Raw genomic sequence first — 23,201 nt, 5'->3', positions numbered from 1 at the left:
CTGTGGTGTTTTCTGAAATGCTGTGACGTTTTGTGAAATGCTGTGGTGTTTTGTGAAATGCTGTGGTGTTTTGTGAAATGCTGTGGCGTTTTGTGAAATGCTGTGGCGTTTTGTGAAATGCTGTGGTGTTTTGTGAAATGCTGTGGCGTTTTGTGAAATGCTGTGGCGTTTTGTGAAATGCTGTGGCGTTTTGTGAAATGCTGTGGTGTTTGTGAAATGCTGTGGCGTTTTGTGAAATGCTGTGGTGTTTTGTGAAATGCTGTGGTGTTTTGTGAAATGCTGTGGTGTTTTCTTTTTCTCTTTTTTATACAAACATTGTTATTAATAATAAGCTGTTTTATTTATTTATTGAAAAGTCTTGATTTAATTGAATAAAAAAATAGGTGTTTCTCACCTGTCCAGTGTGTGTTGCATTGATGTGGAGTCACTGGGTCACATGACATGGACGATTAAAAAACAAAAACAAGACTTTCAATAAAAAAACAGCACCATTTTCATAAAGATGCTCAAATTCAAAAGAAAAGAGCCGAGTTGTGTCCTACTTGTCTATACTATGATGCTTCACTGATTTGGAGTCATTAGGTCATGCACATAGCTTGGAAGCAGTTGAAAATAAATGAGACTTTTTAATAAAGGAACAGCTGAATATTCATCCATCCATCCATCCATCTTCTCCCGCTTATCCGTGGTCGGGTCGCGGGGGTAGCAGTTCCAGCAGAGAGCCCCAAACTTTCTTTTCCCTGGCGACATCAACCAGCTCTGACTGGGGGATCCCAAGGCGCTCCCAGGCCAGCGAAGAGATATAATCCCTCCACCTGGTCCTAGGTCTACCCCTTGGTCTCTTCCCAGCTGGACGTGCCTGGAACACCTCCCTAGGGAGGCGCCCAGGTGGCATCCTAACTAGGTGCCCGAACCACCTCAACTGGCTCCTTTCGACGCGAAGGAGGAGCGGCTCAACTCCGAGTCCCTCCCTGATGACCGAACTTCTCACCTTATCCCTAAGGGAGACACCAGCCACCCTGCGGAGAAAACCCATCTCGGCCGCTTGTATTCATAACAATATTCATAATAAAATGTACAAAATTGGCGTATCATGAGGGCAGTAATATAATGCTGCCTTGATTAGGAATACATAACAAATGATAATTTGTTTTTTGTATAGTGCTTTTCCTGGTGCTCAAATAAGCTAGTAACTTAATTAATTGATGTCACATGAATGAGATTAGAAAGAGTTTGGACTTTTGGAAAAAATTCAATAAAAATAAGTTTGTCCAATGGAGGCACTGGATCATGACATAACAAGGACTTGTTTTATATTATTCTTGAAAATCCTGCAGCAGAATTTAAAACAAGCTGCAAACAGGAGTTACAGTTCATACAAGTTGCATTAAAGTAGCCATGACAGGATATAACCTTACAATTGCATGAATGACTGTTTCCATTTCAGCAGATACAAGCTTATCTGAACTACTGATTTTGTGTTTGTCTGAACTAAGATTGCAATCACACAACAATGGCTTCGATGCTTGTTGTCTGTTTGTTTTCCATCACATGGCTCCCTCTCAAACAGTGTATCAAACACCTCTTCAGACACCTCACTGTCTGTCTTACCATTTGTTCCAAACATCTGCCTGTGTCAGCTGCTCTGCAGGAAACAGGGAAGATTATTCCTCAATTAATTAACAACTCTGTTGGACGTCTCACTGTCTCCAAGTCTCCTGAGAAACATATGAGATGTGAGATAGTATTTGTTTGCACAATAAAACAAAGCAGTAGAAACACAACAGAAAAAGACACAAGTTGTGCAGATGAGAATAAAAAAGCATTAGGAATAGCAATGGCTATATATTCAACAAAAGTAAACAAAAAAAGCAAAGTAGCCTACAACATGCAAAAAAATACAATTATTTTGAGTGTTTGCATACGTGTGTGCAGTTTGCTTATGAGTGTACAATATAACATTTGTTAAAATATGAGAACAACTACAAACGCTAACAAATAATACCCAAACAGATCAAATTTCATAAATATTTATTACATATCAATGAACAGAATCGACTACTTTCACAGCAGTGGTCTACAGCACTTGTTTAAAATAATTGCTCAAATAATAATCATAATAATAATATAGTTGTTTCATTTGAGGCCACATTTGATACACAAACATTTACAAGTAGTACTTGGCATTAAAAACGATGGCGATACAATATTTTAAGACACTTGGTGTTTTTTTTGTTAATTTTTCTTTCGTTTTGATATCACAGAGAGGTTTAGCAACAGTCTAAACAGTAAATATATAGATTCAAATACAAATAAAACTAAACAAAAAACTGTGAAAATGCCAAGGGGAGGTAGGAACAAAGAGTACTCGACAGAAATACAGGAGAAACATCGTAAAGTGGGAGAAGCAGTGTGACAAACAAACTGCCAGGCATCCCACACTCAGAGTAATAAACACTAAAGTACCTTTTTATAAAACAATCCCCCCGTTCTTCTTCTTCTTCCCTTTTGAGTTTTTCTGAGTTATGTTATAGTGTTGCAGGGTTCACACTGAGACTAGCAGGAGAAAGGAGGAGAGGCGTGAGGAGACTCATGCAAGATCTGAAGGCTGCTGTGAGAGAAACCACCACAGAGGGGCGCTGTCATTCCCATCAGCAGAACCACTGCTCCCAGTCTGATGCCTCGCCCACCAGTGGATGTTTAAAGACTTCTCTTCTGGTTTTACAGACTGTCTAGTGTCCATCACTTAGACATTTCCCCCTATTTTATGTTAAATTCAGCGTTGTGACAAGACGTATGTAAATATCTGAAGTGCAAAGGAAAAGCAAATTTGTACTAGAGAATAAAAGTGCAATGAAAGGCTTCAAAATAAGTATTTTAATAATAATAATACATTACATTTATAAAGCGCTTTTCCTGGTGCTCAAAGCACTTGAAATGAAAATGAGTACTTAAAACGTAACAGGGCCCAATTATGTTTATTTTCAGGTTCATATTTGTATTTTGTGCCTCTACTGTGACATGTCTGTCTCCATGCTTTAATGTTCAAAAAGCTCTTTATTTTTCTCATACTGCCTGTGCTGCAGCACCTCTTTTCACCCTCTGTCTGAAACCAGAGCCCAGTCTGCTCTGATTGGTTAGTTTGCCGGCTCTGTTGTGATTGGAGATGTCCGCACCTAGGGAGCCTATCACGGGGAGATACTCCCTCTCGAGGGGTCTTTGGGATTTTAGCCTTTGCAGACCATTTACATGGACAAAAACTTAATCACCATACTACAGGAAAGAGAACACCCCCCCAAAAAGCACAATAGGGCCGCTGTAAGTGTATGAAGAATAGTTTATGTCTGAGTGTGTGCATTATTGTCATCACTTAAACCCTTGCACTGCCTTAATTAAAGCCTTATATAGGGACTGCAGTTCGAAGTTTGCTATTAACTAAAGTAGTTGTATTGTTTTTTTCTGTGTTTGAACTTTAGATTTGTATTTCAAATGTGTAGTTTTGTCTACAATTCCTTTTACAGACACAGGACAGTCTAGTAAAACATCCACACTTTTTCTCTCATCTCAGCTTGTGGTTTGCTTTATGCTGCTCTGTTATGATATCACAGACCTTGTGGCTTCCAAAGAAGATTTTTTTTTGGTGCAGGAGTCTTAATACATGTAGCAAAGGCAGGTCATGCAGAAGTAAGGACGTCTCACTCTGTGTGGCTTTAAAAGAGTGCCTCCTGTAGGTGAATTCAAACTGAATGGAGATGTGGGACACCATAGTAATCATATAGGACTACAATCATGGCTGCTACTCTCAAGACACCAGATTTTGGTGGCAGATAAGAGGTGTACTTCAGTGGAGGATGCTGGGAAATGGCACTTGTAGGAGAATTTGCCTCCAGCCCTGTCTACCTGTATACTGTGAATAAGGAGAAGAATAAGGACTAATATGTGCAGAGAGCATAACACATCCTACTTTTACTAAATATGGGAATAAAATGATTTTTTCTATAATATCTATAAATATGCATCACAGGCATGACAGGCATGACAGGCATACATGCCCGTCACTGTGTATGCACTCCATGTATAAACAGATGTACACATACATATATGCATATCATACAACAGTTGTAAAGGAAATATCACATAATATACAACACATATGAAGCTCTAGCAACTTCAGAGGGCTCTGTGAGATTTACGTCGTGCCTCGGTGCGCAGATTTACATTCAGTGTGTGGTTTGTGATCAAACCTTTAACATTACCTCAAGGCTGTTGCAGAGCTCTGAATAAACTGCGGCAGCTCACACAGCCTCAACGCCTCTTTGGGTTATTTGCTGTGGGGGGGCCACACAAACACCCGAAACACACAGCGGCTGAAAGACTTGCTCGCGGAAACAAACAAACACATCCTCACCCCCCCGCTGCACCCATCTTGTCTGACGAATGGGGAGACCCAAGATACAAGGATATAATCAACAACAAAAAAATAATTCAACAAAAGCAAACCAACCAAAACATGAAATAAAGGTGACAGTATGGGAGTGGGGGGGGGCAGAGAAGTGCACGGTGGGATTGTCTTCATTTTAGGTCCAGGACGTCTTCTTCGAAGGATGTGGAGAGGGCGAAGGCGCTGGCGAGAGGCGGGCTCTCCGTCAGCAGCACCACCTTCTCCGGCTCCACCTCCGGAGCGGACGTACAGTGCAGCTGCACGTCCAGCTCCGCATCTCCAGACTCTGAGGCTAACCTGGGGGGCATAGAATTATTATTTAAAATGTACATTAAAGTACCCTATTATACTCTTTTTCATCAATATATTATAGTTCTCAGATATATACAAAACTTGTCTCATTGCGGCATCCCATAATCCCCTCTGTTTCAGCCCTGTTTCAAAAGTGCTGATTCTCTGTCTGTTACTTTAGATGAAAATAAGGAGCCACTCCCCACACCCCTCTGTGATGTGATTGGTTAAAAATAACACAATGGTGCTAGGAGGAGATTCAGGTTATAAGGGGGGGGGGGGTTACCTTGGTTGGTTATTGGCTAATGGTTACACAAGCCAAAAAAACATGACATCACAAACTCTGATCAGCTAATTTTCTTATGAGCTAATAAACAAAATGTTTAGGCTACAAAATGAAGAGCATTAACATGAACAGTGTTTTCCACCACACCTGTCACTGTTTGTTGACGTCAGTGCTCGTGCTTTGGGCTCTTCCTCCGTGTTCTTCTTGCTCATCTTCCTCTGTTTGACCGTCCCACTGTCTGACTTCCCACTCGGTTCCTCTGTCAAGCCTTCGTTAGTGTGAGGTAACAGGAAATATGTTAAATCTATAGAATAGTAAAACGTTTCTGGGGAATATGTTCATTTGACCAGTCAAAACAGTTAGCCTGGCTTTTTCCTAGGGTAGCAATACCCCCCCTACTAACAATGCTAAAACTCTATAACTATCATTATCATACATTGAAGACAAAAGAAGATACAAATCTATTTAAAACAGTTTTATAATGTATTAACATTGAGCAAAAGAGCTACATGTGAGAAAAAGTTTATTTAATTTAAATGAATGTCTGTATTTATGTATAATTTGCCAATACTTAGAAGGAAAGGGGTAATGTGTATGTGTATGTGAGCAATAACGTGTAGATTGGAGTGCACTGTAAACTGAGGCGGGTGTGATTTGTATGTACATCTCCATGTATGTTATCATTTTGTGGAATAAAAAAAAGTAAAAAAAAGAAAAAAGAAGTGAATAAACAGAAACAGATGCTATTTGTCATTACCATTAACATGTGGTTTGTTAAACTTTCAAACTAAAAAGGAATAAAGAAGCATACAAATCTTTTTTTATATCCAGTTTTTTCAGAAAAATAACAGGTCTAATGATGAGCATTAGAGTTGTTGCTACCTTTAGATAGAGCCAGGCTAGCTGTTTCCCTCAGCTTCCAGTCTTTATGCTAAGCTAGCTAACAGGTGCTGTGGTTCCCAATATGCAAAACTACTGCTTTAACACCAGGATTAATGTATTGACATTAGAGAAAATAAATAAAACTAAGTGTGTTATTTAATCTTTACCGAGCAGCTCCTTCCGTGTGCGGCTGGCGATCTCCTTGATCTCCATGCGGGACAGGGAGAGGGAGTGTGTGGCGGAGATGAGGGCAGTGGGGGGAAGCATGGTGGGGGCCGGCGTGGTCAGCACCTTGTTGACCAGAGGGGACTTCAGGGGCCTTTCAATGCTCCGGCCCACGAGGTTACACAGAGGGATCTTGAACATGTGCTTACATGCTGATTCACCTGCAGGGCGGGAGACCAGAGGGAGAGAAGAAGGGAGGAAGAGGAGAGAGCAGCGGGGAGAGTCAGGTGACAAGATATGAACAAGGAATAAAAAGAGCAAAGATGGGAATAGTATCGGGGAAAAGACACATATAAAAGGTGAGACGTGTGTAGCAGTTAATGAGAAATGTATGAAACTCTGCGCTTCAAGCACATAAGTGTTTTTACATGATTTAGCTTATTAGCGACATGATTGCATTTCTATTAAAAGCACATCTTCACAGACTTTTTACACTTTCAATTTTGAGAAATTATGTTGCCCTTGAAGTTTTGGGAAACATCTTTATTTATGTATTGCAAAGCGTTACATGAAGTCTGTCCGGTAACGAGGATCATTCTGACTTATGTCCATGCACTGGGTTTACCAGTCCGATTATAATAAAGCTATTATCCTATAAATCATATTAGGATTTAGAATAAAAAGTCAAAAAAGATTTGAAAATACAATACTTTTTGGGATTAAATCAGTAGGATGGCAAATTGATATAAAAACTCAAATAAAAAAGGAATAGCATGCCTATACATATACTGTCATTGTACTTACTCTTTGCCGAAATTACACAAAATTGAGATTAGAGACTATTTCTTATAATTGTTTGACATTTTCGTAAATATTTCCTTTTTTATTCCTTGCAGAGAGCTAAATAAGAAAATGGATAACACTCTTGCACGTGTAAAATAGGTGCCATTGACTCTAGTCAATGCATTAGGTATTTACCTTTAATAGAAACATTGGCTTACATCTTTTGAATAAAACGCTAATAAATAAGAGAAACAAACTGGGGCTAGATGTTTCCCTTGCTGATAAACTAATTACCCTTTACATGTATCTTGATATTTACCAGACAGACATGATATCAACCTCCTCATGTAATCCTTGGCAATTATATTTCCAAAATGTCAAACTATTCCTTTGAAACCCTCTTGGTGGTGCATTCAAGGACCCTTCAACATTACTCTCATGTGCTCACTTCACAAACACAAAGCAAACGTCCTGCAGATGTTGTTGAAATCATAACATGAACTGGTTATTTCATGTATTTCAAATAAAGTCCTTGAATGCACCAATAAACAAGGTCCAGAGTGTTGAACGTGAAGGATAACTGATGTCGAGCAAGTTTCTAGTGGATTTTCATAGCACAGTAAAAAATAATCGTAAATAATGTCTCGCTAGGATGGTAGAAATCAATCAAAATTATTTGCAAAAGGACCTTTTTTGTGACTGAGACTAGGTTGATGAGCTGATAAAATAAAACTAACCCTCCATATTCACACGAAGACACTCTGAAGTGATTAATAGTCCTATTTACCGAAACAGCATGTGATCTTAAAATTAATCACCTTTTCTACAGAGAGCTAACTGTTCAGTTGTAGCCATTTATAGCAGGCCATCTATTATTCAGTGAGGATATTAAATGCTTAAAAGTCAGTTTGGGACACATTAAATGTAGTTTTTCATGATCTGCAGCAGTGTGCAAATGTGCAGTGAACAAATCGTGCCACATGAGAGCAGTATTGCAATTGAGCAGCCAAACTCTGCTTCTTTTGAGGCAGGCTGATAGAAACATGGATGAATTGATGTGGAGGCTACAGCGCCGCACAAAGAGGACTGTCTCTTCTGAAATGTCAGCGGGTGAGAGGTGAGTGAACAGCCATGGAGGAAAACAGAGGGTCACAGCTGATGTTTGACAGGAAAACTGTGTTCCTGTTGTTACAGATCCTCTCTCCTGCACCCGCGCTGTCACACAGTGGAAATGGCAATAATGTGAAGGGGGAAAAGCATGCAGTTATTTTGGAATATACAAATCACTCAGATCAATATATTCCACATGCGCTTCTGGACCGGGGGAAGTGTCACTCTGCATGGAATTAAATGTAAATATTGGGGGTGTTTTTTGCACTAATTGGAGTCGAATTCTTCCCCTGCAGAGGGGGGTTTTGCTGCAGGCGTTTGGTAGCAGCCACATCAGTACCAGCATCTTGTTCACATTACTGATGCGATTACATCAGATGAAACCCTCCCCAAGGAGCAGATACGGCAGGCAGTTAGAGGATGGGATTTTTGTCAGCACCCCTTCTACCTCTCCCCCCTCCATCCCTCCCTCACCCCCAGATTGTGGCACCGCTGTTTGGACTTTGGATCGAAGAGTGGGCTGACAAAAGTCTCCATAGCGACAGTGCAATCTGTAAATCATGCTGCGGCAGACGTGTCTTCTCCTTCCCTCTTCTCTCCCTCCTTCTTCTCTCCCAAGCTTGTACACAACCCCTCCCTTTCTCTCTCTCATGCATACCTTCTCTGCATCCCCCCCAACCTCTCCTCCCTCCTGTAATTAAAAAAACCCTCCTCCCTTGATCGACGTTATCTCCTCTGCCTCACTTTTTCACTTTGCACTCCATCACCTCCCTCTAACTCTACCCCTCGCTGTAATTCTTTAATTAGTTAAGACAGAAAGGAGGTGGGGGGAGGGGATGGGGAAGACATAATGTTCACTTAACATTCGACCAACGTGCAAGTCAACATGCCGCCGAGGAGCAGACAGGGTGGTGCACTCTGGGAGCTTTTGCATGTGAGTGGGGTTAGCGTTATGAGCGTTATTTTCATGAGCATGTGGGGAAAAATCCTGCAGTACCTTCAGCATCCTTAGACATGTACAGGGAAAGCTTGGTACCATAGGGGATCCGAATAGAATCTGAACCAGGGATGAAGAAGAGGGTTACACAAACTGAACACACACACACACACACACACACACACACACACACACACACACACACACACACACACACACACACACACACACACACACACACACACACACACACACACACACACACACACACACACACACACACACACACACACACACACACACACACACACACACACACACACACACACAGTTTGTCATATGTTGTCCTATATTCATTGTACTATGTTTTTTTTAATATCTATATATTTATATATGGTGTAATTGTCTTTATTTTGATTTTTTATGCCAAATATTTTTATTTTTTAAATATATAACATTGTTATATTTTGTACCTTCTCCAACAACTTATTTTCTTCTATGTTGTTTATGTTGGCACCATAATACACCACAGCAAATTCCATGTACGTTCAAACGTACCTTGTAATAAACTTAATTCTGATTCTGATAACATGCAAATAATCCCTTGGAGAGAAATGATAACCCGAACCAGCCTAAAAGCATAAAGCCCGTCCTGCGCTAATTACAGCAGCGACAGTCATACCTTCCTCCCTGTTAGCCTTAATGTGACCTGTGAATACCCGGAGGGAAGCAGAGAAAACTGCCTCCATGCTGCACACATGACATTTTCATTTTTCTCCTCAATCCTCGTCCTTCCCTACAGAATAACATGCATGTATCTGGGGACGACTTTGTGTCCCTTTTAAAATCTACAAAGTGAGGTCGCCATGATCCATCAGTCTGAATGACAAACCTCCAGGCCCTTAACGACAGCCGTGCATCGTAAATATGCCCCAATTTTCAGACAGTAGTGTCAGACTGAGGGGGAGGTCAGCTGCAGGGGGAGGGGAATGGTCAAATACAGAATAAAAGATGGAGGAGCGAGGGAAAGTGGGCTAGAGGGAGGGGCTCATATTGATCCTCCATCATCCGTGAAAGCATTCTCTTCCTGGGAGGACACTTACTGTGTGTACACGTGATGGTGGAGGGTGATTGGTCTGTTCCTCCTTGTGTTATTTGTGGTTTGTAAGACTGGAAAGGATCATAGCGATGCTTTTTAGACCTTTAACTATATTATAATTAAATAACAGCCAACCATTTTCCATATTTATAGATTGGATTATTGTGCTGCAACCGCAAGTCTCCATTTATTTAACTAATGAGGAAAATCAATTTGCAAGAGCGTGAATAGACATTGATGTTTGTCATGTTTTATATGGATGATTGTTTTAAAAATCTGTTTTCATTGATGTGCCAAAATGTGATAGTTGGCATACTTTAAAGAATAAGTGAGAGTGATATTCCATATTTTTTCCTATTATCAACAAATCCCATGACAATGGTTCCCTGTGTAACCAAAGTCTGGAATAATGTATTCCTCTGAGCCATAGATCTCCATTGTTATCCAAAACCATTATAAATGATCCAAGCTTGCAACGAGAAAGGCAGACGTGACAGTTAAACAAAGGCACTTCATTTTTCACTGTTATTAACTGTCTTTTTTGCATACAAGCTCTAAAAACAGTGTTTCAAATCAGCTCAAAATGCAGAGGATTTTTCACCTTGTATTTTCCTATCTGCTTTTCCCACTGAATGTTTTTTTATATTTATTATTTAAATATACAAAATTAAAGGGAAACAAATGGCTGCATAGCTGGGGACTAATCACAAATATTAATACAATGGTCAGCCTTAATGTCAAGTTAACAGGATTTGAAGATAATAGGCTAAAATACTGAAAACCATCAGAAATGCTAGTAAGTTACAGTAGAAAATAGAAGCTAAATACTGTCTGAAGATCTTTTCCAGTAGCGCCAACTATGAGGGCATTTTGTCATAAACTATATTATGTCATGAGTGAGAAAGGATGAGGTAATAATGAAAGGGGAGATTTATGCAATTAATTATCTTGCCCTAGAAACCCACACACGATTCCACTGTGGGAACCTCTAGCTGCAGCTTATGTAAATGAAACTCCAGCTTTAGGCTAACTTGGCAGCATCCAAAGTCACACAGCTCTGCAGAAAATACTGACAATTGAAAACCTTTAATAACGAAGCTTTTACTATCAACCTCCCGTGGTGCTTTCACTAAGCGTCGGGGCTTACCATCGCCGAGCGGGGAAGGGAACACGGGCATCTCGTAGCCCGTGGGCGTTTGTGGGGAACTCTGGGAACTGGTGTCTCTCGAACTGCAGTTTGAAGCTGAGCTCACCGGAGCCGACGAAACAAAATAGATGTCCGACTGTGGGCGGGAAACAGAAGAGAGGAAATATAGGTCAATATAAAGACATGTAAAGAGAAAACATGGACCTAAAGGATGGTTAGAAGGTGAAACATGGAAAGAAAAAACAACGGAATTATGATAAGTAAGGTAGTGCACTATGATAAGTAGATTGGTATATAAAAGAGTATTCTCATTTATTCTGAATATTTTATAGATTATAGTTTATACAGTACAGTATATTATTCTAAATATTTTTATTTTTGTGTGTTGATCTGAATTTTATTTGTATTTTAAAGTAATTTTGTAAATCTTGTAGATTGAATGTCTGTCTGTCTGTCTATCTATCTATCCATTTATTTATTTATGTATCTATCCATCTATAAGTAAAGGACATGGTGTTTGTGGTATGCCATGTGCACTGTGATGTTTTTCAAATGTTCCATGTGTATGAATGATGAGTGCATTATGGAGTTGTAACCATGCAGATTGCCAGCCGTATTTCCCACCAGGGTAATAAAGATTGATTGAAATGAGGGAGCTGAAACAGCAGTAATGCAGAGAGGCCTCAGAACCCTCACGAGATAAAAGAGCTTTAGCTATAGTGCAGTGTTTCTCAAAATGTTTCATACCAAGGACCACTTCACCAATAAAAACACACTCGCGGACCACCTAACTCCACAAATATCCCAAAACACATCGTTTTTCTAGAACAGATTACAAATCTCGTGAAAATGATACAAACAAGTGGCAACATGTGTGACGAAGGTGCTGCGCTGGGCTATATCATGCAATCGAAAATGAAACTTAACCTCACTCCATTGGGTGAGATATTTCCGCGAGAGTGCGGAAAACTTAAATTAATTAATTAATTTCAAATGTGAAATGTTACCAATATACTCACGGACCACTAGGGGGCGATCACGGACCACCAGTGGTCCGCGGACCACACTTTGAGAAGCACTGTCTAGTGTCAAGTAGGTACACATAATGCACTTTCTAATTAACAACATTTTGAATAGTTTAGGACCTAATTACACAATATTAATAATTATTCATTATGTGTTGACCAAGACTGCCTTTTATCAGTTGCACAATAAAGCAAAGGTAATCACTACTGATCCAGCGACATGCAGTAAAGTTAAAATATGCTTTTGTTTGTACTTTTTACTAATCTTACGTACTAGCAAACTAAAACCATTTCCCATTGAAAAAAGACTATTCAAAAAGCTGCTACGAGGATTTTAACGAAAAACTAAAATAAGATATCTTATAGCTTTTGTTTTACACAATCTACACTGGTTCTCCATATCTTTTAGAAGTGATTTAAAGCTTTTCTCTTATGTTTAAAAGGCATTTGATGGCTTGTCCCCTTTAAACTCCTTATTGTTTTATGATCTTTGACCAAAACCTCAACAGCTGCTCTTTTAACTTTACTCATACTTTGATATTCTATGCATGCAAGGTGCTATATAAATAAAGATAGTTCATTCATAAAACAATAAAATAACAATTTTACATCAGTTCCGTGCAAATTGTTATCAAACAGACATGATATCGTGTTAGCTGTTGATGGTACTGACCCGTGAAGAGGCCAGCTGTAGCTCAGGGACCACCGCGGTGTAAACCAGGTTTCCATTCACCACCAGCCGGATCTCAATGGAGTCCGTTGTGAAGGCCAGGATGTAAGGGAACGCACAGACTGCAAAGAATATATGAGCATATTACTAAACAAGGGAGAGGAAATGGGCTCAACTGCCCAACTTTAAGCATACCATCCTGGGTGAAACCATTCACCATAAAATGTCATCATTAGCCGAGGACAGATGCATGAGGATGGAAGTCTTCAATTCTTTATTTCTGACTAAAAAACAACATTTACTTTTTCTGCACTTAAATTACTTTGAACAATTAATCAATCATCATTTTACACTTATTTATCAAAACTGCTGTTTGAAACTGAGGCTCTCCAATTGTGTCTGTATCTGTGAGAAAAAATGAAGACAGCAGCTTGTTGTTATGAACTGGGTCAGCTTTACAGATTTAGAACCAATTGTATTTGCTTGTTATCGCCCTCTGCATTCATAAAAACATGACACAAACATAGACACACAGACACAGAAACACACACAGTGTTTCCATGGCGACAGCAAGCCCAGGTCAGAAGCATGGACTGGGTGCGGCCTGGGCTCTGTTGCCGTGGTAACCTACCGATCGCATTGGGCATCTGGTTCCAGCTGAAGTGGAAATCAGAGGCGTTGGACTGGATCATCGGCGTGGAGCCGTTAAACGGACACACTTTCTTATAGGAGCAAATATCTGCAAGAGACACAGGAAACAACTTCAAACTTCAAAATATACTTTCTTACGTCAATTGTTCCTTTTTTGTCAACGTTTTATAGAGCTTTACATCTCAAGTAGGTGTTTGTAGATGCGTTTTAAAACCAATCACTGAATTGAGCTAGGTCCGAGGGGGATACCTTTAAATGTCTTTTTTTTCAGAAACGCAAAGATATTCATTTTATAGTGATGCCAGCTCTAGAGTCCTATTATTGAGGATGCTGAGTCAATTTCTGACATTTCAAGATAATAAATGGCAGTTTTAACCAGAAACAGCAAATATTTGTACTCTGAAGGCTGATTTTGATGAGTTTTGGGACGATTTTAAAGATTTAATTTAGATTGGACAAATTGCCTATTTATTTGAAATATAATTGTCCACAGTAGAGCCAATCATTGTTAATGTTGTGCTCTCTATATACAATGGTGGCAACACTATATAGGTAGTCCAAATCAGCCCACCGAGAACAAATATGCCCACTTTTTAAACTGCAATTTTTTTTATCCTGAAAATGTCAGAAATTGATTCGGCATCCTCTATAACACCAACACCACTCCAAAACTGTACAAATCGGCCAATCTATCTTTTTACTATTGTTTACATAGTCTATAATGCCATTCATTTAGCAACTTATGCTAATTGTGCAAATTGTCCAACATATGCAAGTTAGCACCCGGCAGTTTGTATGTGCTGGGGACCCGTACTATAACTTATGTGTACTCAACATTTCAGGGTTCACTAAGCTGGCAACTAGACTCTAGACTAGATTAATATGATATACAATAGAAAAAAGGATGAAATGTTTATATTTGCGAGGTGAAAATCACCATTTACTATCTATCATTTTTTGCATTAAAATGACTTAAATAATAATGAATTATACAAACTCATCCTTCCAGCAGCAGAGTTAAAGAGGGACTCACAGTTGTAACACAGCAGCAGGCCTGCCTCTCCGTCTTCATACACATCGATGGCTGCTACAAAATTTACCTGCAGGCAGAGACAGTTTAGTGCATTTATTTCAAAGGTCAGGCGTTGGAGACAAATCATGCCAAGTCACAAACGCTCAAGTTACTGCGCAACACTCCAGGCAACAGTTTGTTTCTCATTGTGTCTCAAAGTGGAAATGGTCAGAAAAAGCTGGTTTATTAGAACAGCTGCTCGTCCTCCCCACTCTCCAGCTGGTGGCAGTGAATGACAACGTGTTCATTTGCCCTGGCTGATCCGCGGCTAAATAAAGACGCTAACTGGGCCATCTCAGATCTGACAAACTTTCGCAGACAACACATGTAAGAAAAGACAAAATGTGCCTCACCCTGTTGGCGTCGACGTGATGTAGCCGGTAGGCGTCTCCCGTGCTCTCGTTGATGAGGTCAAACTGATGTTTATAGGCCACGCAGATCATGTTGTCGTTCTCCCCCGTCGGCCCGTCCACCAGCGCCATCACCACTGGGGGGTCGCACAGACAGATCTCCTGATTGAGGGAGGAGACAGGAACACATCTTAGTCTCAAACACATGGATAGGCTTCATTATTTTATAAGAAAGTTGTCATTATATAACATTTTGGTAAATTTAGAAGGGATTCACCATGTGGATTAAATTCTACTTGGTTAAGAAAAGAAGGGCGTTGTTTAACAACACATTTAAATATGGGGCTGCTTATCTTTTTCTGGTGATGACTGCATAAAATAAAAGCAAAAATATTGCTGTTTTTTTATTTGTATTTTTACAGTATTTAATTACTTGGACTTGACAGATAACCATGCTCTAAGTTGAGGGCTACAACCTGAACCCCATTTGTTATTTGTTGACATTTGTCAAGTTTCAATCATTAAAAGCATGCAAAATTAGCTATTAGCAGCTCCTTCTTGCAATCTATACAAGCATTTCCCATCCCAGGATTATTTGATACCGAAGAAAAGATACATAACATACAAGTTCAAAATATAAAAATAATAATAAACTAGACTACAATAGAACATGATTTGGGCAAATTGGGGCAATATATATTACAAAAATTACCCTAATTGCTGTAAAAAGGGACAGTACATTCTATTATTATATTTATTCACTCAAGAATCCATAAATCTATCCAATTATTGAGTTTTTTTTGGTACCCGTATGTACTGAAACTCCTCCACTGGTGACTCTGCTCCCGGGGCTTCGAAGCGGGGGTGTTTCCTGGTGATGAGGAGGAGTTTGTTCCTGATGGCTGCTACTATCCTCAGCTCGGAGCCGTGGTGCGTGTTGATGGAGTACAGATGACAGCCTGGGAGAGAGAGGCGGAGGAGGGTAAGATAAAAGAGAAGCAGACAGAACATGTGCTGCAGGTGGTGTTCCCTGGCTCCATCCCACAGATCAATGCACCCCCCACTAACATCTGGCCTGACACATGCAGCAGGTCAAACGTTTCCTTTTTGCGCTGGCAAAAGGACGTTCATAAAGGTCGCTGTATCTGCTCCAGGCCCACATGTCTCAGTGCATTAGGAAGGATCTCTCAATGGCAATTCACAATCTCTGAGTGTGAACAGGAGGAATAATTTAAAGCAGCTGAATCAAAGTACATTTTACATTACGGAATGTTTTTGGGATCTCATCAAGGCTGAGCCATTATTCTCTGTGGGCAGTGGACTTAACCATGATCAGTGCTTATTAGGAGGGCACCATTTTGAAAAAATTGCTAAATGCCAATATATTGACTGGTATTGCAAGAAGGATTTCTTCTTCTCTGCAGCACCACAATACCTTATACAGATATATTCATATTTTATAACCTTCTTATTCTATTTAAACTTGTTTTAATTTATATTCCTGTGGCCTTTTAATGAGGGTTTTGAATGTGTTTAAATGTCATTTTATAATGCGTTTGTCGCTTTACATCGTAATTCCCCTATTGTTGTGAACGATCGAATAGCCAAATGTGTATCTATCTATGTATTAGATATACTTTATTGATCCCAATTTGGGAAATGTTTTCCTCACAGCAGCAGCATGTATGCGTGTGTCTCTGTGTGTATGTGTGTGTGAGTATATGTGTGTGAGTATATGTGTGTTTATGTATGTATGTGTGTGTGTTTGTGTGTGTGTGTATGATGTATCTATCTATCTATCTATCTATCTATCTATCTATCTATCTATCTATCTATCTATCTATCTATCTATCTATCTATCTATCTATCTATCTATCTAATGTTTATTATCTTTCACAAGTCTTTTACAGTCTACATTTCTCATGTAAGTTGTAGGGTTTGGGGATGTGCTCACTATGTTTATTTTTAAGTTTTACCCTTAGTTTTCTCCAGTTTGTTCTCTCGGCTGTCACACTTGCTCCTGACGATCTGCTTCTCCTCCAGGCCTTTCTTCAGCGAGCTCAGTCTGTACACATAGAGCCGGGCGTCCTTCCCTGGAAACAAAACAAAAGACACTTCTGTTTTTTTTGCACGAAGGTTACTCCTAATTTGCCGTCTCCTTTTTAAGCATCCTCCCACGGCCAGACAATGGTGTTGTTCTGCAGGAGGATTACTCGTAGGCTTGTGCTCTCTCAGAAGATTTATCAAAGCCCACACACAGTCGTGACAAATGTTTGCGCTGCCGTCACATAATCACCATCAAACCCGAGTCCACCCTGTTTGTCAATATAAGGGTTAGCTAATCATCTGCAGGGTAATTAATTACATGCTCTTCTAGTCGAGGCAAACAGGGGAGGAATCCTAAAGCCGTCTGTTAACACACAAAGACTTTGTGTAGATCAGAAGGGTCCAATTATGTTAGGGTCAGAAATTGGGTCAGAAATTGAAAAAATAAATTAAATAAAATGCACACAGTATTAACAAATGCATTTTAGGGATTTTCCGAAGCAGACAAACATACATATTTATCTTTTTATATAAATGTAAGAAAAAGGAGGAGGGTTGTTGGTTCGATCCCCAGACCCTGCAGTCAACATGTCAATGTGACCCTGGGCAAGATACTTAACCCCCAATGGCTCTCAATGGCCAACTGTGTTAGTGCGAGATTTTGGGAGTGTGTGTGGATGTGAGTCTCCCTGAGCATGTGGCACCTTGTACAGCAGCCTCTGACTCTGAATGAATGCCGTCTTGTATATGTAAAAGTGCTATCATGGGTCATACTGTGTGTGTGTGTGTGTGTGTGTGTGTGTGTGTGTGTGTGTGTGTGTGTGTGTGTGTGTGTGTGTGTGTGTGAGTGATGGTGGTAGTCCTACCTTTATCGGCCCTGGTGATCAGCAGGTCCTGAGGCTCGAGGACGTGCACCTGCTTCACCACCATGGTTTTATCAAACACCTGCACCGGGGGCACGGACTGCGACTCTGAAACACAACGCATACATCACCATTAAAATACAGGTAATATCTGATGATATGTCACAACTTTGGTTAAATATTTTTACAGCATACATAATCTATTTTACTGTACATTATTTAAGTTTACATTCAGTTCAATAATATACTATTTTGAATATACGTTGTATTCTAATTGTGTCTTTTACGCGCCACCTTCACTGTGTATACCTTCATTAGAACGGCTGAATAGAGATCGAGGCTGCTACGTTTTAACCACACACACACATCGAACTGCCCGATTATTCCCCCTATTACTCGTTTTATGAAGGAGATGTGCGGTCACCAGGGCGCATGATGTGTAAATAACCCAATTTGTGTTCTGTGAAACTGAAAAGGATATTACATTGTTTTTGTTACTTTTGTTGCAGTTGTATATATGTCTTAAATGTAATTTAGGTTAACTTCCTGTTTTATTTAGATGCTTTTATTTTGAAGGCGAGTTTACGCTGTTGACAGGAAGTTGTTGTTGCTATGGAAACAATGTGACGGAGAAAAGGAGCGGAGATTAACGGAGAAAGTAAAGGATAAAGTTTATGTTTAAGTGTTAGCACCCCCCGAAGAGGCACAAGCTCTTATGTTGATATTGGAGATTTCAATAAATTCATATCATCAGTCAAGTCTTCGACCATTATTCGGAGGGAAATGCTACATGATGTGTGTGTTTGTGCTCTGCTCAGCTCCGCTCTGTGTGTGTGTTCGGTGTATGTGTGTGTCCGACACCGGCATTTGTTTTCAAATTACCATGAACAGTAATTTACACACATACACACATACACACACGCCCTGGCAACCGGACTTCTTCATAAAACTAATAATATGGCGTAATAAACGGGCAGTTCCCATAAGAAAATGTATCTTGTGCGCACGAGAAAGTATCTCTTGCGAACAAGAAAGTGTATCATGCGCACGAGATACTTTTTTTTTCTTTCCATGAACCTTTAGGGGCTCCGTAAGATCTGATCAAAAGTGACAGTTTTTTTGGAGATCTGAGAAAAAAGTCAGAATTCTCAGAAAAAGTCTGATTTTGTTTCTTTTGGTCAGATCTAAAAATAAAAATGCCACATACAGCCCTAATCCTCTTCCGTAACGTTCAGTATTACAACAAATTGTTGTTGCTCAAAGTTTTTGAGCCGGTGGGACTGAACATTTGCATTGCCAACAACTTTGCTGTATCTATTGTGCAGAGGACAATACAACATTTGAATCCTGAGAGTCTTTTAATCTTGTGGAAAAAGAGAAATCCTCAGAGAATGTTCTACTCACCAGCGTTGGAGGAGGCTGGATCAGGGCCTGAAACATCATCATCATCATCATCATCATCACCATCATCATCATCATCATCATCATCATCATCATCATCATCATCATCATCATCATCATCATCATCATCATCATCATCATCATCATCATCATCATCATCATCATCATCATCATCATCAAGTTATTGTTAGCTTTGGCATTCTCCTTAGTGCAGTATTGAATGGATATGGATTTTAGAGGGCATAGGGAGATATTGATTATGGGATGACCTCACCATCTAGCAGCATGACCCCCGCCGCGTCGGTGGCCGCAAGCAGAGACTGACCCCAGGAGTCTGAACACACGATCTCGTAGGGGAACGTGCTGCAGAACAGCTGGGACTCCCATGGCTGCAGAAAAAACATGCACATATGAACATACTGTACAGACACATGTAGATATACACAAAGATACAAATAGTGTGATAAGGATCTACTTGGTTTGGCAGGATGTTGTTTTGGAAATATTCTTAAAAGAGTCTGTTCTTTTTAGTTTGTTAACAAAAAATACACCTGATCTGTTTTCTTGGTCTTTTGTCTAAATTCTTTACTCTCTAGTTTATATGACTTTAAAACATGTTTTGAAAATATTTCAAATAAGGCATATGTTTAAAGAAAGTATATTACAGCCTTGACTGGCAGGTTAAAAACCACTTCCGGTTGTTCATTTTCTGAGTTTGATTAAAATGATTGGCACTCCTGTTCATGACTAATAAAAACGTATAATAAAAAAAGTTTTGTTAGGGAATTTTTGATTTGTTTTGTTGTTGTAATCAGGGTAGGAATTTCACATGACGGCCATGACGGCCGCTTAGGGCTTTTGTTAAAATAAAGGTTTTTAGATTCAGTAAGAGATTAAACTAGAGAATGCAATTCCTGAAGAAATTGCTAGTGGGAATGCTTTATGCTGAAAGGCTGACGCTAAACTGCTATGCTGAAATGTAATGTGTAAGAAGAAAGTGAATAATTTAGATTGAAATTACACATGAACACTGGGGGCTTGAATGTGTAATGAGAAGAAAATAAAGTAAAAAGGCTTGGAAAAGCAGTAGAATATTTGAACTGCAAACTTTTGAACTAACCTGATGGCGAATGATCTGTCGCCATTGCAACAGTATTTCATGACACCCCATAATACGCTTAGATGTGTTGATGGTTGCATCGTTACCAAACCTGTGAAGTTTTGGGCCGTTTGGAGCATTTTCACTGAAGTTATGAGAAAACCGTGTTTCATGGCGAGCATTGTGTTGCCATGGCAACGACATTTGAAGAAATCTCAAAACTGTCATGTAGATGTCTTCACGGCTGGACTGTTAGCACACATGTGAAGTTTGAGCACTTTTGACCATTTTCATAGGAGTTATAGCAATATCTTGTTTTACGGCGAGGGATGCGTTGCTATGGCAACAGTTTTGAGGAAAACTCACTAATGGCACATAGACATGTTGAGGGCTGGACCATTAACCATCATCTGAAGTTTGGTGCTGTTTTGACCATTTTCATAGGAGTTACGACAACATCGTGTTTCATGGCGAGGGATGCATTTCCATGGAAACGACATATGGTGAGATCTCAGATTTGGTGTAGAGCTGTTGAGGCATGGACCGGTGATATACAAGTGAAGATTGCGGGACGATTAGACCGTGTCCATTGGAGTTACAGCGACATCGTGTTTTATGGCGAGGGATGCGTTGCCATAGTAACACCACATTACGTAACATCAGATTTGATGTAGAGCTGTTCAGGGCCACAGTGTTAACCATCATGTGATGTTTGGTGGCGTTCTGAGCATGTCAGTTGGAGTTATGACATCATCATGTCATATCTCCAACACACAGGTGTTTATAGAGAACCGCAGTGACGCATCCTAAAACCCGGATGTAAACTCCTTCCGGTTCCTTCGACAAACACCAATGCAATTTCTCCATAGGATTTTGGAAAATAGCTGGAAATAAGGTCTGTGGTTGAAACACATTTAAGAGACGGATCACGTTTTGTTCAGCCGGATAATCTCCACATGTCTATCCTACTTTTATAATTTTCGAATCATAAATCTAGTCGCAAGAAGCAAAATGCTAACGTTATGCTATAAAGGAACTACAGCAGGGTCGCTGCTTCAACGTCACGCCAACTTAAGATCCATATTCAAACATACAGATTGTAAATGGTACGAGTTGAAGTGTTTGTTTGAACAGTTTGCTGGAGGCAGGGACTTGCTTTCAAGCAGAACAGGGCAAACAAACTTAGCGGAGTGTTCACGTGTTCGGTGTAATGACGTAAAACGGCCTGGACAACTTCTGTAGTCCTATTCAGCCACTTGTTAACAACCATCGTTTTTCAGACACGTAAACTCTTCAGAAATCACCAGTGGGGTCACTGCTGATGTATTTAATGTCGTAGAACAAAACGTGATCCGTCTCTTCAATTTGTGTCAAACACAGACCTTATTTGGAGCTATTTTCCCAAATCCTATGGAGAAATTGCATTGATTTTTATCGAAGGAACCGGACGTGGTAAAAATGCTAACTTACTTCCGGGTTTTAGGATGCGTCACTGCGGTTCTCTATGTTTGAGGTAACGACGTTATGAAACACCTGTGCTTGAGCCCAGTTATCAAAGGTTTCCATGGTGATGTGCAGTAATCAGTGAGAGGAGAGCCTTTCCATTGTTCTGAATGAGAGATAAACCTCTTACATGTAAACGTTTTGTTGAAGAACCGTAACAGATATCGGTGAAATTTCAACGTGTGAAGCATGTCAAGGACCTTGAGTATCTGAAGTGTGCTTTTTGTGTACTTTCGGGTCAATAATGTGGCCTTTTTGGCAGATTAACTAAAGGTGTGCGGCTGCTGCTGTGAGGAAAGATCAGGTTGAATTTATAATGGGCCTTAATGGAGACATGTTGAAAGTTTTTGTCACTTCATGCCCTCAAGAGGCATTTTGTTTAATTATTTTGCTTAATTATTTTTAAATTTGTCAAGCGAAGAGATGCTTTCCTACGTTTTTCAGGAAAAATGATGTCCAAGGAGTGTAGGGTTTGGGAATTATGGCAGATTAAAACAAATATATGAAGGCGAATTTCAAGCTCTCCTCCACTCTAGCTGTGACATCACGCACTCTAAGCCTCAACGAGCTGCGCAATACACACAAATGTTAAAATCTGAAGAAGGTGTCTTTACCAAGGTCTGAACAATGTTTGATATCTCTAAAAGTATGAATCTGATTGAACAGTTATGTAACACGAATAATGTCAGAAAGATGTGTAACATTTTAAAGTTGGAATGAGGTTTCTGAGTGAAAGAATGAAGGAACAGTTAGCAGTTGAAGTTGCATGAAGATTGTTCAAGTCTGAAGAGTTTCTCCATTGACTTCCATGTTAAAAATGTGATGAATTATGGGATGTATCTCTGGAATTATGAAAGTTATGAATAAGAAAATTAATAGCCATCGATTCCCGATCGAGCTGAACATTTTGATGTTTGAACGGAGTTTCTGCGATGTGGAATGTGGGAGCAGAAGAGGTGCAAAATAACCCGGCGGAATAATAAAGAATTTTGTGCGTAGAAGAACAAGTAGTTGGAATGCTGTGTCAGCATTCCCACTAAACTACGAAGATGTTGTGTCATTTAAGGTAAAAATAGATGTGCTCTCACCTCTTTTCTGCACAGGCCGGTGGTGACAAGGCTGGTCGGTGCATCTCCTCTAACAATGGTCTTCAGCTTCAGTGCCTAAAAAACATAATGCCATCAGATATGAAACAGCTTAAAGTGCTGGAAGAAGAAGACGTTACATAGTGCATATACATGCTTTCCAAGAAGGACAACAGTGGACCGAGCTTTCTGAATTATACATCTTTTATTCGTCACTAATATTAATCTAGCCTGCCATTGATGAGTCCTTGTTTCCTGATTATTTTGGCAGCGAAACTGTGAAAAACACAGAGGT

General features: G+C 39.8%; 1 protein-coding gene across 5 annotated transcripts in view; it reads right to left on the bottom strand.

Annotated features, from left to right (window-relative positions):
• Window positions 1–2,014: 2,014 nt before the first annotated feature.
• The window catches only part of garnl3 (GTPase activating Rap/RanGAP domain like 3), a 98,204-nt gene continuing 77,017 nt past the window's right edge, over window positions 2,015–23,201 (bottom strand). For 3 of the 5 annotated variants that reach the window (XM_034238859.1, XM_034238860.1, XM_034238861.1), the window contains exons 17-31: window positions 22,910–22,984; window positions 19,494–19,608; window positions 19,223–19,249; window positions 17,822–17,926; window positions 16,886–17,002; window positions 15,717–15,868; window positions 14,913–15,071; window positions 14,521–14,587; window positions 13,468–13,575; window positions 12,840–12,958; window positions 11,142–11,277; window positions 8,956–9,015; window positions 6,068–6,286; window positions 5,166–5,286; window positions 2,015–4,738 (exon numbers count right to left, since the gene is read on the bottom strand). In XM_034238859.1, coding sequence (XP_034094750.1) covers window positions 4,573–4,738; window positions 5,166–5,286; window positions 6,068–6,286; window positions 8,956–9,015; window positions 11,142–11,277; window positions 12,840–12,958; window positions 13,468–13,575; window positions 14,521–14,587; window positions 14,913–15,071; window positions 15,717–15,868; window positions 16,886–17,002; window positions 17,822–17,926; window positions 19,223–19,249; window positions 19,494–19,608; window positions 22,910–22,984 — 1,746 coding nt within the window. In that variant the 3' untranslated portion in view covers window positions 2,015–4,572. The remainder of the gene's footprint in view (window positions 4,739–5,165; window positions 5,287–6,067; window positions 6,287–8,955; window positions 9,016–11,141; window positions 11,278–12,839; window positions 12,959–13,467; window positions 13,576–14,520; window positions 14,588–14,912; window positions 15,072–15,716; window positions 15,869–16,885; window positions 17,003–17,821; window positions 17,927–19,222; window positions 19,250–19,493; window positions 19,609–22,909; window positions 22,985–23,201) is intronic. The other 2 variants (XM_034238862.1, XM_034238863.1) reach the window with 1 other exon arrangement.

This window comes from Gymnodraco acuticeps, unplaced genomic scaffold, assembly GCF_902827175.1.
Source record: "Gymnodraco acuticeps unplaced genomic scaffold, fGymAcu1.1, whole genome shotgun sequence".
Classification (NCBI taxonomy): Eukaryota; Metazoa; Chordata; class Actinopteri; order Perciformes; family Bathydraconidae; genus Gymnodraco; species Gymnodraco acuticeps.
The sequence above is the reverse complement of the archived record's forward strand: the minus strand, read 5'-3'. Positions and strand labels throughout refer to the sequence as shown.